At 45.3% G+C, this 13,675-nt stretch overlaps 1 protein-coding gene across 1 annotated transcript in view; it reads right to left on the reverse strand.

Moving 5' to 3' along the window:
• CREB3L3 (cAMP responsive element binding protein 3 like 3) overlaps positions 1–13,675 on the reverse strand; it is a 543,910-nt gene that overhangs the window by 126,746 nt on the left and 403,489 nt on the right. Inside the window, exon 6 of the mRNA XM_040322512.1 lies at positions 2,304–2,372. Within this exon, the coding sequence (XP_040178446.1) occupies positions 2,304–2,372 (69 nt within the window). The remainder of the gene's footprint in view (positions 1–2,303; positions 2,373–13,675) is intronic.

The raw sequence follows: 13,675 nt of genomic DNA on the forward strand, positions 1-13,675 counted from the left end.
CCCAGTGTCCTCTTCCTGCTCCCGTTCAGGACACCTCTCAATGACCGTGTAGAGAGAGGCTCCCTCCCAACTCCTGAGCTCCAGACCCAAGGTCCCCCCCCAGAAAGGGGGTTCCCTCAAAGGCCACAACAGTCTAATACTACATTACTCAGTTCTTCCACCCGACAACTCCTCCCACAACAGGCTGACCATGGATGCCCCCTGCCAATCGTAGTTGGGCAGTGGTCAGGGCTCCCAGATACACTCCTTGCCACTCCCATCCTCTGCCCTGCCTCTTTTCCAGAAACAGAGGAGTTGCCAGAGAGATGAAGTACATGTCAGTCTCCTGCTGCTACACTAAACCACTCCCCAGTCCCCAGATCAAAAACAAAAAGGCCTCCAGCTAGGCCTGCCTAAATTTACCTGCGCTGGCTGTAAAAAAAAAAAACACTCTAGCAACCTACCTACCTACCTAAGGTGCTACATATGTATTTCACCTTGCAGCGATTTGGCATGCGATTTGACATTAACATGACATGCTATTGCTGGAAATGGCACCGTCCGAATTGGTGTGATGCCGCATTTGATTCCCAAAAGTAGTTTCTGTACTACTTTTGGCAACTTTGGGGTGCGATTTGTATAGACATCTGTGCAGGAACCCGCACAGATGTCTCTGAAATCGCCCCCGCAGTCAGACTGACATGCAGGAATGAAATTGTGCGAGTTTAGCTGAACTCGCACAATTTTAACCCCACTGTTAGTGTAAACCTAGGCTAATTCTCATTGAAAAAAGTCAACAGTTACTAGGGCAGGAAGTTCAGAAAAGTAAACCAACAGATGATCCACTTTTAGGCTGGATTCACACCTATGCAGTTTTAGTGCTTTTTGCAGTTTTGCACTACAGTCCATTTAACATGGTTTCCTATGGAACACGTTCTGTGGTGCTAATCTGCAAAATGCAAAAAGCACTAAAAATGCATAGGTGAGAATCCAGCCTAATGCCGCGTACACACGACCATTTTTAATGGTCTAGAAAAAACAATGGCCCAGATTCAGGTACGATTTGCCCCTTTTTTACGGAGGCACAGGGCAGCGTTTTTGCCCTGCACCCCCGCAAATTATCTGCGCTGCGCGCAATTCACGGAGCAGCAGCTCCGTAAATTGCGTGTGCGCTCTTTAAAATTGCCCTGCGTAAGGGCGCCTAATGTAAATGATCCCGTAGGGGGCGGGAATCATTTAAATTAGGAGCGCTCCCGCGCCGAGCGTAGAGCGCATGCTCCGTCGGGAAACTTTCCCGACGTGCATTGCGGCAAATGACGTCGCAAGGACGTCATTTGCTTCAAAGTGAACGTGAATGGCGTCCAGCGCCATTCACGAATCACTTACGCAAATCACGTAAATTTCGAACGTCGCGACGCGGGAACGACAGGTATCCTATAGCATTGCCTGCGCCTGCTATTAGGATGTGCAACCTTACGCGAAACCCGACATATGCAAACTACGTAATTTGCGTACGCAGGGCTTGCGCAATGTTGTGAATCGGCGTAAGTATGCAATTTGCATACTATACGCTGACCACAATGGGAACGCCCCCTAGCGGTCATCGCAAGAATGCAGCCTAAAATCTGCGTAGCATAAGAGCCTTATGCCACGCAGATTTTAGGCTGCAGTCGGCGTAACGAGTTCTCTGACTCAGGAGAACTCGTTACGCCGGCGCAAGTCAGCAATTGCGCTGCGTAACTATGGTTACGCAGGCGCAATTGCTTACTGAATCTGGGCCAATGTTTTTTTCAACCCGATTATTGTTATGCCTGCCTTGCCTACACACGATCGTGAAAAAAATGCTCTAGCAAAGCGCGGTGACGTACAACACGTACGATGGCACTATAAAGGGGAAGTTCCATTCGGATGGCGCCACCCTTGGGGCTGCTTTTGCTGATTCGCGCTTTTCAGTCTTCGTGCTTTTTAGTCTGTTACAGCGTGATGAATGTGCTATCTCCATTACGAACGCTAGTTTTACCAGAACAAGCGCTCCCATCTCATAACTTGATTCTGAGCATGCGCGTTATTTTCACGTCGTTAAAGCCTACACACGACCATTTTTTACGACGTTAAAAACGTGCAAATTTTTTTTTAGAGCATGTTCTTAATTTTTAATGCCCATTTTTAATGTCGCGAAAAATGCTCTGGAGCCCACACACGGACGTTTTTAATGACATTTAATCACATCGCGAAAAACGGTCGTGTGTACGCAGCATTAGAACTGGTTACAAAGGGCAGTTAATCCATAAGGCCATGTGAAATGTTATCAGATAGTTACTTACATATTATGTTTCTCCAGCTGCAGAACCTTACGTTGAAGTTCCTGGTTTTGGGCTGCGCAAGCAGACATCCTAAAAAATATGGTTAATATGAGAAATTACTGGTCTTTGTCTTTACCTCTCTACAAAAGGTCTATTAGCATATTCTTTTTCATATTCTTTATTTTTATTTTTATATCCAAAGCAACAAAGAGGAATTATCATGATAGAAAATAAAAAGAGGTACATAGTCACATTCATATTCCCACTCGGAACAGACAGGAACAACCAGAGAAAAAAAAAAAAAAAACATATCTATACCTCTCTTTTCCTATGGTGTTATACTAGTGAACTGAACAAGCAGTGCGATAGGCCTTCAGTGTGTTGCGTGCCAAGGAGTGGTTAATAAATTGGATTGCGTTGGTGAGATGTGACTTCAGTCCATCGTCAGCAATGTACATGGTGGGACAGGGATAGTTGTTGGGTCGGCTCCAGGCTCTTGCTGGAAAAACATCCATTCCAAGGTTGGAATAGGAAAGCGCATCAGCTGCTTTTTGCATTTGCCTGGAAAAGGTCTACATAAGATATTAACTGGTGACGGAGTGACAGCTGCGCGAGCCTGCACAGGAAGTGATGGGGAGTGATTTAGATCTACCTTAACCACTTGACAACTGGGCACTTAAACCCACTTAATAACCAGACCAATTTTCAGCTTTCGGTGCTCTCACATTTTGAATGACAATAACTCAGTCATACAACACTGGAACCAAATGAAATTTTTGTCCTTTTTTTCCCACAAATAGAGCTTTCTTTTGGTGGTATTTGATCACCTCTGCGGTTTTTATTTTTTTCGCTATAAATGAAAAAAGAACGAAAATTTTGTAAAAAAATGAATTTTTCTTCATAAATTTGGCCTAAAATGTATACTGCTACATATCTTTGGTAAAAAAAAAAAAAAAATTTTGATATTATTTAGTCTGGGTGAAAGTTATAGGGTCTACAAGCTATGGTACCAATTACTGAAAATTTATCTATTTGATCACATCTGAAGTACCGACGGCCTCTCTCATTTCTTGAGACCCTAACATGCCAGAAAAGTACAAATACCCCCTAAATGACCCCTTTTTGGAAAGAAGACATTCCAAGGTATTTAGAAAGAGGCATGGTGAGTTTTTTGAAGTTGTCATTTTTTCCCACAATTCTTTGCAAAATCAAGGTTTTTTTTTTTTTTTTTTTTTTTCTCCACAAAAGTTTCATATTAGCAGGTTATTTCTCACACACAGCATATGCATACCACAAATTACACCCCAAAACACATTCTGCTATTCCTCCCGAGTATGGCGATACCACATGTGTGAGACTTTTACAAAGCGTGGCCACATACAGAGGCCCGACATGCAGGGAGCACCATCAGGCGTTCTGGAACACCCAGACCAATTCTGACATTCCTCTCCTACATGTAAAAATCATCATTTATTTGCTAGAAAATTACATAGAACCCAAAAACATTATATATGCTTTTTTAGCAAAGACCCTAGAGAATACAATGGCGGTCGTTGCGACTTTTTATCGCGCATGGTATTTGCACAGCAATTTTTCGAACGCATTTTTTTTGGGAAATAAAACAGTTTTGTGCTTTTTAAAAAAAAAAACATTAAAGTTAGCCCAATGTTTTTGCATAATATGAAAGACGAAGTTACGCCGAGTAAATAGATACCCAACATGTCACCCTTCAATATTGCACACGCTTGTGGAATGGCGCCAAACTTCGCTACTTAAAAATCCCCATAGGTGACGTTTTAAATGTTTTTACTGGTTACATGTTTTTAGTTACAGAGGAGGTCTGGGGCCATAATGATTGCTCTCGCTCTAACGTTCGCAGCGATACCCCACATGTGTGGTTTGAACACCGTTTTCATATGTGGGCGGGACTTACGTACACATTCGCTTCTGTATACGAGCACGCGGGAACAGGGGCGCTTTAAATATTTTTTTTTTTATTTTTATTGTTCATTTTACTTAATTTATTTTAGTTTGACACGTTTTTCCCCAAAAATAAATGTTTTGATCACTTTTATTCCAATTACAAGGAATGGAAACATCCCTTGTAATAGGAATATAGCATGACAGGTCCTCTTTACAGTGAGATATGGGGTCAATAAGACCCCACATCTCACCTCTAGGCTGGGAAGCCTGAAAAAAAACAAGAAAAAAAACGATCCTGGCTTCGATCGCAGCGGTGAGTCAGAAGAAGCACCGGAGGGCGAAGGGAGTGGGGACGTCCCTTTTTGCCTCCCGTAAGAACGATCAAGAGGCGGAACAGCCGCCATGATCATTCTTATGGTGTAGAGAATCGCCGGCTGAAAAAAATGATATCTGAATGATGCCTGTAGCTGCAGGCATCATTTAGATATCCCTGCACAAAGTCAAGGACCTCATATGACGTGGGCAGGAAGTGGTTAAAACACATTTTTTTCCCCAGAGTATTTTCTGGGTATTGCAGAGTATTGGCCGGGGTATTGCAAAGTATTGGTGCGGGGGTATTGCAGAGTATGGTGCGGGGGTATTGCAGAGTATTGTGTGGGGGGTATTGCAGAGTATTGGTGCGGGGGTATTGCAGAGTATGGTGCGGGGGTATTGCAGAGTATGGTGCGGGGGTATTGCAGAGTATGGTGCGGGGGTATTGCAGAGTATTGTGTGGGGGGTATTGCAGAGTATTGTGCGTGGGGTATTGCAGAGTATTGTGCGTGGGGTATTGCAGAGTATTGTGCGGGGGGTATTGCAGAGTATTGTGCGGGGGGTACTGCAGAGTATTGCGCGGGGGGTATTGCAGAGTATTGCACGGGGGGTATTGCAGAGTATTGTGCGGGGGTACTGCAGAGTATTGTGCAAGGGGTACTGCAGAGTACTGGCAGGGGGTACTGCAGAGTATTGCGCGGGGGTATTGCAGAGTATTGCGCGGAGGTATTGCAGAGTATTGCGCGGGGGTATTGCAGAGTATTGGTGCGGGGGTATTGCAGAGTATTGGTGCGGGGGTATTGCAGTGTATTGAGCGGGGGTATTGCAGAGTATTGCGCGGGGGTATTGCAGAGTATTGCGCGGGGGTATTGCAGAGTATTGCGCGGGGGTATTGCAGAGTATTGCGCGGGGGTATTGCAGAGTATTGCGCGGGTGTTTTGCAGAGTATTGCGCGAGTGTTTTGCAGAGTATTGCGCGAGTGTTTTGCAGAGTATTGCGCGGGTGTTTTGCTGAGTAATGCGCGGGTGTTTTGCAGAGTATTGCGCGGTGGGTATTGCAGAGTATTGCGCAGGGGGTATTGCAGAGTAATTGCGGAGGGAAGGCAGAGCATTGCAGAGTATTGCGCAGGGAAGGCAGAGTATTGCAGGGGTTAATGCAGAGTATTGCACAGGGAAGGAAGAGTATTGCAGGGGGTTAATGCAGAGTATTGCACAGGGAAGGAAGAGTATCTCAGGGGGTTAATGCAGAGTATTGCACAGGGAAGGAAGAGTATCTCAGGGGGTTAATGCAGAGTATTGCACAGGGAAGGAAGAGTATTGCAGGGGGTTAATGCAGAGTATTGCACAGGGAAGGCAGAGTATTGCAGGGGTTAATGCAGGGATGGCTGAGCAGGGATGGATGGATCTGTGACTGCAATAGTCACAGATCCATCCCACACTGCTGCTGCCATCCGCGCTCTCCTCTCACACTGTACCGATCGGTACAGCGAGAGGAGGGAGGAACCGGCGTCATCAAATGACGCCGGTTTGTTTACCTGTGATCGCGCCGTCATTGGACGGCGCGATCACATGGTAAAAGACCGCCGTTGCCGGTCAGTTACCGTGATTTGTGTAGCGCCGGGTCTCATAGACCCGGCGCGCACAGAATTTTCTGTGTGCGCGCCCGAGGCGGCGCGCATTACTGCTTCTGGTGGGCGCCGTTTCAGAACGGCGACCCCCAGTTAAGCAACCACCTTGCCGCCGTTTGTAGACGGCGGCTGGTGGTTAAGTGGTTAATTGATGATGTCGGCTGTGGCCTGATTGTCTGTGGTGAAGAACAGTGTCTGTCCTGTTCAAGTGTGGTCCCAGACCTGGGCAGCTGCCACGATGGGGTGCAGCACGAGGTGTGATGAAGACTGGGTGATGAAAAAATTTAAGAGAATTTCTGGGGGCCAAGTTTTGGAGAACCAGTGGCGGCCTAAAAATGTCTGCAAAAGCCTTTGGTGGCTCGGCTGACACTGCCGGGATGAAGATTGAAATGCTGTTCTATCAGGTGGGGAAGTTGTCCCACATAGCTAAGTCTGCTACTGATGCTTGGTCTAGTTTGAGAACTTGGACTGGATCTTGCATTGGTGTGAGAAAATCAAGACAATACACAGGTGCTCAACAAGACCATATACATGCACTCGCAGGCCAACGTGCACTCGCAGGCCAACGTGCACTCGCTGGTGCTGGATGAAAACCTGAACTAACCGCAGGGAAAAAACACAGAGAAAAGATGAGTGGCCCGCTTGCCACTGAAGATGAATGGCCAACTGGGTGCCACCGTGTGTTTGTGTGGCTGATTGTTTGTCACTGAGGTGTGTTTGCAAGTTTAGTTTGTATTCGGGTTTGCACGTAGGTGCCTGCCGCAAAGTGTTTTATACTACTGCAGACAATATTGTGCGGTTGCAAGGGTGTCAGTGAGTGTCAGGTTGCTGGGATGATATTGTGTGGTTGCAGGGGCCTTGAGTATGAAGGTTTGTTTTGAGACGGCATTGCGTGTTTGCAAGGGTCTCAGTCTGGTTTGCTGAGACGATATTGCGTGGTTGCAAAGGTCGCGATGATTATGAGGTTTGTTTTGAGATGGCATTGTGTGGTTGCCACGACTTTGTATGGCTGCAAAGGTCTGAACGGGTGTCAGGTTGCTGAGATGAGATTGTGTGGTTGCAAAGGTCTAGACGGGTGTGAGGTAGCTGAGATGATATTACATTTAGCAAGGGTCTCAAATGAGTGTCAAGTTGCTGAGACCATATTCCCCTTTATTTAATTTTTTTATGAAAACGACTGTGAATGAAACGCTGGTAAACATGAGTTACCGCATCTGGCAGTGTTTACAAGCTGTTACAGGCATTGGCGTTTCAAATGCGTTTCGAATGCCTCTGAACATCCGTCTGAACCCATTTTTTTTTTTACCAACAGCAGTGTACATGAGGCCAAAGATGATTTGTCTGGCTGCAAGGGTCTCAATTAATGCCAGGTTGCTGGGGCGAGACTGCATGGTCACAAAGGTCTTTTACGAGTGGGAGGTTGCTCAAGACAGTATTGCGTGGTTGCAAGGGTCTCGATGAGTGTGGCGCTGCTGAGACGGTATTGCGTTTGCAAGGGTCTGAACTATGGTGTGAGACTGCTGAGACGGTATTCCGTGGTTGCAAGGGCCTTGATGAGTGTGGGGCTGCTGAGACGGTATTGCGTTTGCAAGGGTCTGAACTATGGTGTAAGGCTGCTGAGACGGTATTGCGTGGTTGCAAGGGTCTCGATGAGTGTGGGGCTGCTGAGACGGTATTGCGTTTGCAAGGGTCTGAACTATGGTGTAAGGCTGCTGAGACGGTATTGTGTGGTTGCAAGGGTCTCGATGAGTGTGGGGCTGCTGAGACGGTATTGCGTTTGCAAGGGTCTCAACAATGGTGTGAGGCTGCTGAGACGGTATTGCGTGTTTGCAAGGGTCTTGATGAGTGTAGGGCTGCTGAGATGGTATTGCGTTTGCATGGGTCTCAACAATGGTGTGAGGCTACTGAGATGGTATTGCGTGGTTGCAAGAGTCTTGATGAGTGTAGGGCTGCTGAGACGGTATTGCGTTTGCAAGGGTCTCAACAATGGTGTGAGGCTGCTGAGACGATTTTGCATGGTCTCAACAGGTGTCAGGTTGCTGGGCCGAGATTGTGTGGTGACAATTTTTTTTTTTGCACTTTTTATATTTCTTCTGCGTTTTGTAAGGGTCATGTGTTGCAAGGGTCTTAACAAGGGTGTCAGGCTGCTGAGACAATTTTGTGTGCTTTCCAAGAGTCTCCATGAGTGTGGGGCTGCTGAGACGGTATTGCGTTTGCAAGGGTCTTAACAAGGGTGTCAGGCTGCTGAGACAATTGTGTGCTTGCAAGAGTCTCCATGAGTGTGGGTCTGCTGAGACGGTATTGCGTTTGCAAGGGTCTTAACAAGGGTGTCAGGCTGCTGAGACAATTTTGTGTGGTTGCAAGAGTCTCCATGAGTGTGGGGCTGCTAAAACGGTATTGCGTTTTCAAGGGTCTCAACAAGGGTGTCAGGCTGCTGAGACAATTTTGTGTGGTTGCAAGAGTCTCCATGAGTGTGGGGCTGCTAAAACGGTATTGCGTTTTCAAGGGTCTCAACAAGGGTGTCAGGCTGCGGAGACGAATTTTGCGTCGTTGCAACGGTCTCAACAGGTGTCAGGTTGCGGGGCTGAGATTGTGTGGTGGCAATTTTTTTTTTTTTTCTGCACTTTTATTTATTTTTGCGTTTTTTTTATTTATTTATTTATTTATTGCGTTTTTTTTTTTTTTTTTTTTAATATATATATATTTTTTTTGTAAGGGTCATGTGTTGCAAGGGTCTTAACAAGGGTGTCAGGCTGCTGAGACAATTTTGTGTGGTTGCAAGAGCCTTGATGAGTGTGGGGCTGCTGAGACGGTATTGCGTTTGCAAGGGTCTCAACAAGGGTGTCAGGCTGTGGAGACGAATTTTGCGTCGTTGCAACGGTCTCAACAGGTGTCAGGTTGCTGGACTGAAATTACGTGGCGGCAATTGTTTTTTTTTTTTTTGCGTTTTATATATTTTTTTCCTTTTTGCGTTTTTTTTTTGTAAGGGTCTTGTGTTGCAAGGGTCTCAGCAAGGGTATCAGACTGCTGAGATGATTTGCATGGTTGCAAGGTCTCAATCAATACAAATTGGGTTACTGAGAAAGGATAGAAACACCTGGTTTGTTTGTAGTATAAGGTAGAAGGACAACGCCTGTTTGAATCGTAGGTTCCGCAGGGGCCACTAATGAACGATATGGGAGACAACAAATGGTAGCAAATTGATAAGACATAAAGAATGTAATAACAAATCTTACTTGCGACAGTGGGCCATGCGAGTGAGTTTGCGGCGGACTGTGGCTGGAGTAAAACATGTCGGGAATGTGTAGCGTGATGCCGTGCATGGGGCAAAACAACAAGGTTTGGTGTAGAAAATAGAACACGAGAAGTGCGTATCAATGCTTTGTAAGCTCCACTGCGGGAACCAAACATATGGTACGGGTGACACCATGAGTGGCCACGAATTTGACATGACAAATAAGCAAGCGAATCCTACCTGGGACAGTGAACGTGCGACTGGATTTGCTTTGGACTGGAGTGGATGTGCAACACATCCCAAGAGTGTGGTGTGGCGCCATGCATGACGCACAGGCAATAACTTTGGTAAATAAATGAGAGAGAAGAACCGTGAACAAACAATTCGTAAGTTCCGCTGCGGGAACTAAAACACACGGCATGGGGAAAACAATGAATCACAACGGTAGAAAGTATGAAATGTATCTGATACAAAATGGTTGTAAAATGCATGAAATTAATCCGATACGAATTGATAGTAAGGAGTATTGAACGAATCTGATACGAATTGGTTGTAGAGTGTATGCTACCCCTTGCTTTGAAACCGAACACCTACCAACCACCCATCCCCCCAGGCTAATCAAGTGCAGACAAGGCACCATGTGAGTCCAATTACCACCTCAATCTGCCAAAGAACCCATACAAACACATGTTAATCTCCAAATGGATTTACAAATGAATCGTATGTTTGGTAGAAGGAAGTTACAAATGTACTACGCCTGAGCCGAATGATGTTGGAAAATGAGCAAAAGTAACTCAGAAGCAGATTTTTTCCCAAAAGAAATGCAGGATAGGAAGCATAACGAATTGCAAGATTGCACAAGATACGAAAAGGTTTGAATCCTACCTGCAAAGTAAGCGGGAACCGCCGGCGAAGACCATGAAGGGAGAAGCCGCAAAGCGCTTGCGATGTCGAATGCGATTGAATGCGCAGACTCACGGACATGAGGTGAGCTGGGAAGAGTCGGCCCAGTGACGTGTAGTACCGCACACTGAACCGACAAAGAGCATGTGTGAGTGGGCTGCTTAAATACCCTCCGGGCTCCTCCCATAAACTCAGGCCACCATACTGGCATTCTTATTTATTTTCCTTCCCCCGCTGTATTGTCACTTTAGCCTTGTAAAGTAGGATTTCAGTAATCTGCCTTCTCAACTGACCTAACTCTGTTCCTATATGAGGTTCTTGTGTCCTTTTATGTTGGAGTTCTAATGCCTGAATTCCCTCTAGTAATTTTTTAACCTGTTCTCGTCTTTTTCAGAATTGATCCATGTTTAATCAGGACTCCCCTGATCACAGTCTTGTGCGCCCACACCATTCCCAGGTCACTCCCAGGTGTGTCATTTACTTGAAAGTAGGCTGTAATCTCTTGAGCCACATCTTCCCTGACTTCAGGGTTCTGTAATTAACTCTCATTTAGGCGCCACCTTCTCTCCTGGGCGAGCACCTCACTGGACAATGAGAGGCGCACACTGACCGGGGCGTGATCTGACCACGTTATACTACCAATTGATACTTCCATCACAGAGGAAATTAAATAGTGGGGGATCAGAAACAGGTCTATGCGGGAATATACTTGGTGTGGAGTGGAGAAGAAGGTAAAATCCCTTTCTTCTCCATGCAACGTCCTCCATACATCCACTAGCTGAGCTTCGTGAAATTTCTGCAGTACTCCCCTTCTGACCCCCTCTGGGATTGACGAGGTTCCCATGGAGGTGTCTATTCTCGGGTCCAGGGAGATATTAAAGTCTCCTCCAAGAATTAATTTACCTTCTGCGAATTCCAACAACTCCATGAGAACTTTCCTCATAAATACATCTTGATATACATTTGGTACGTATACCGTGGCCAGAGTAACTTTGATTCCTCCAATACTACCTTTGAGGAAAAGGAATCTTCCTTTTGGGTCCAGGTATCTATTCTCTAATGACCAGGAGATTCTATTGGAAATCAAGATTGATACTCCCTTAGATTTTGCTTCCTGATTTCCTGCGTAATACACACAAGGGGAAGAATCTATTCTGGAGGAGTGGAAGTTCCCCTGTCCTGAAGTGTGTCTCCTGTATGTAGGCTATCTGTCCCTGAGCGCCGCAAATCATTCAACAACATTCTTAGTTTTTCTGGGACATTAAGACCCTTAGCGTTCAGGGAAGTTATTTTTATTCCCCCCATCTCTAAGAAGGAAATAAAATAAAAATAAAAATAAGAACCCACCCCAAATACTGTCCTTTACCCCATCCCTCCCTCCTCTATTTATTCAACCCACCTCCCCTCCTACCCTCCTCTAAACCCCAAAGGGAAATCACCCACCTTCAACCCCCTCCCAAAGGGTTCCTGCGGGTGCAAATCTAATTTAGGGGTTGGTCTGATTAGGCTAGAAGGACCCAGCCTGGTCACCTCCCCCCTCCCTCCGACCGTTTTTTATTTCCCTATAGTTATTCCCCTCATCTACATTCTACCTTATAGTTTTACTGCTTCATAACATTCTTAACCTTCCATTTATCATATATTCTCAATATACTCATTATCATTATTTTAACTTATTTTCTTCAGAATAGCAGAAATACTTATATACATAAATACACAGATATACATCCTCTCTTTTTTTCCCACCCCCTTCCCCATCTCCGCTACACATACATATCCCCTAAATCCACTTTTATTACCTTTATACCTTTATATTACGTTTGTATCCCATTATCCTCTCTCCCTCCTTTTTCTTCCCCTCTTCTCCAACATATCTTCTCTCTGTATGTCCAGGTCCTCTACCTCCTTATTCTGTATAATTCTATATATTTAAACCACCCGTATAAACTATTAATTCCTGATGGTTTCTATACCTTTTGTTTCTATAGACCCCCAGCTCTGGGCTCAACTGTTCCCCTCACTAGCCCCCCCCCTACTCATTAACTTCCTTACTCCCTCTTATCCTCAGCCAGTGTCCCCCCTCCCCCTGCCCAGTCCCCCCCCCATCTTCTGGCCCTTATATACTCGAAAGACTTCTTTAGTCCTCCGAGTATTCTTTATGTGCTTCTTAAACGTACAAAAAAAAGGGGGGGTATGCGGGTTCAAACCCCCCCCTCAATGTGTTTGTTTCCTTACTTTCCCACCAACATACTTTATACATCTTGGCCCAGATTCACGTAGGGCGGCGTAACTTTGTGCGGGCGTAGCGTATCTTATTTACGCTACGCCGCCGCAACTTAGAGAGACAAGTGCAGTATTCACAAAGCACTTGCGGCGTAGTGTAAATGGGCCAGCGTAAGCGCGCGTATTTCAAAGTAGGCAGGTCGTGGGCGTGTTGTATTTAAATTAAGCGTGACCCTATGTAGATGCATGGCCGAACGAACGGCACATGCGCGTGCATGCTCAGTATCATGTCGAATTTACGCCCTAAGATACGCCGGCTCAATGCCTGTGACGTGAACGTAACCTACACACAGCCCCATTCACATACGACTTACGTAAACGACATAAAAAGATATGCTTGTTCCGACATCCATACCTTGCATTGGCTGCGCCACCTAGAGAGCAGCTTTATCTTTACGCCGGCTCTTTCTTCTAATGAATAGTGGATTATAAATAAAGCCTCGTGCTCTAGTGAATATCTTGTGCTCTAGTGAATATTCCGTGACTTTCTTAACTTCCCCACTGTCTCCTATTTATATTAATTAAATAATTCCACACATTTGTATATATATATATATATATATATATATATATATATATATATATATATATATATATATATTATATTATATACAGTGTATGTATGTGTTTACATGATATGTGTTCAAACAGAACCGATTTTTTTTCTTTTTTTTTTTGCTTGTTCATAGTACCAGCAAAAAAATGCTGTTCCACTGAAAAGCGATTTATGCTCAGATCGCTTTTCAGAGGCATTTGACAGCCGGTAAAGAGGCAATATGTTGCCTCCAGACAGCCTGTTTTAACCCCTTAAATGCATCATCACAATGTTGCAACTACACATTTGCAGGGTGGTTGCAGTGCAGCCCCATTCACCTAGGGCAGTGATGGCGAACCTTGGCACCCCAGATGTTTTGGAACTACATTTCCACGATGCGCATGTGCTCTGCAGTGTAGTTGAGCATCATGGGAAATGCAATTCCAAAACATCTGGGGTGCCAAGGTTCACCATCACTGACCTAGGAGTATACTTAAAGGGTGCCCTGGCTTGAAAAATATTGAGAAACACTGGCATAGAGGAACCAATCTCTCCATTTTCCTCCTGCAGCAGCT

The sequence above is a fragment of the Rana temporaria genome, chromosome 1 (genome assembly GCF_905171775.1).
Source record: "Rana temporaria chromosome 1, aRanTem1.1, whole genome shotgun sequence".
Lineage (NCBI taxonomy): Eukaryota > Metazoa > Chordata > Amphibia > Anura > Ranidae > Rana > Rana temporaria.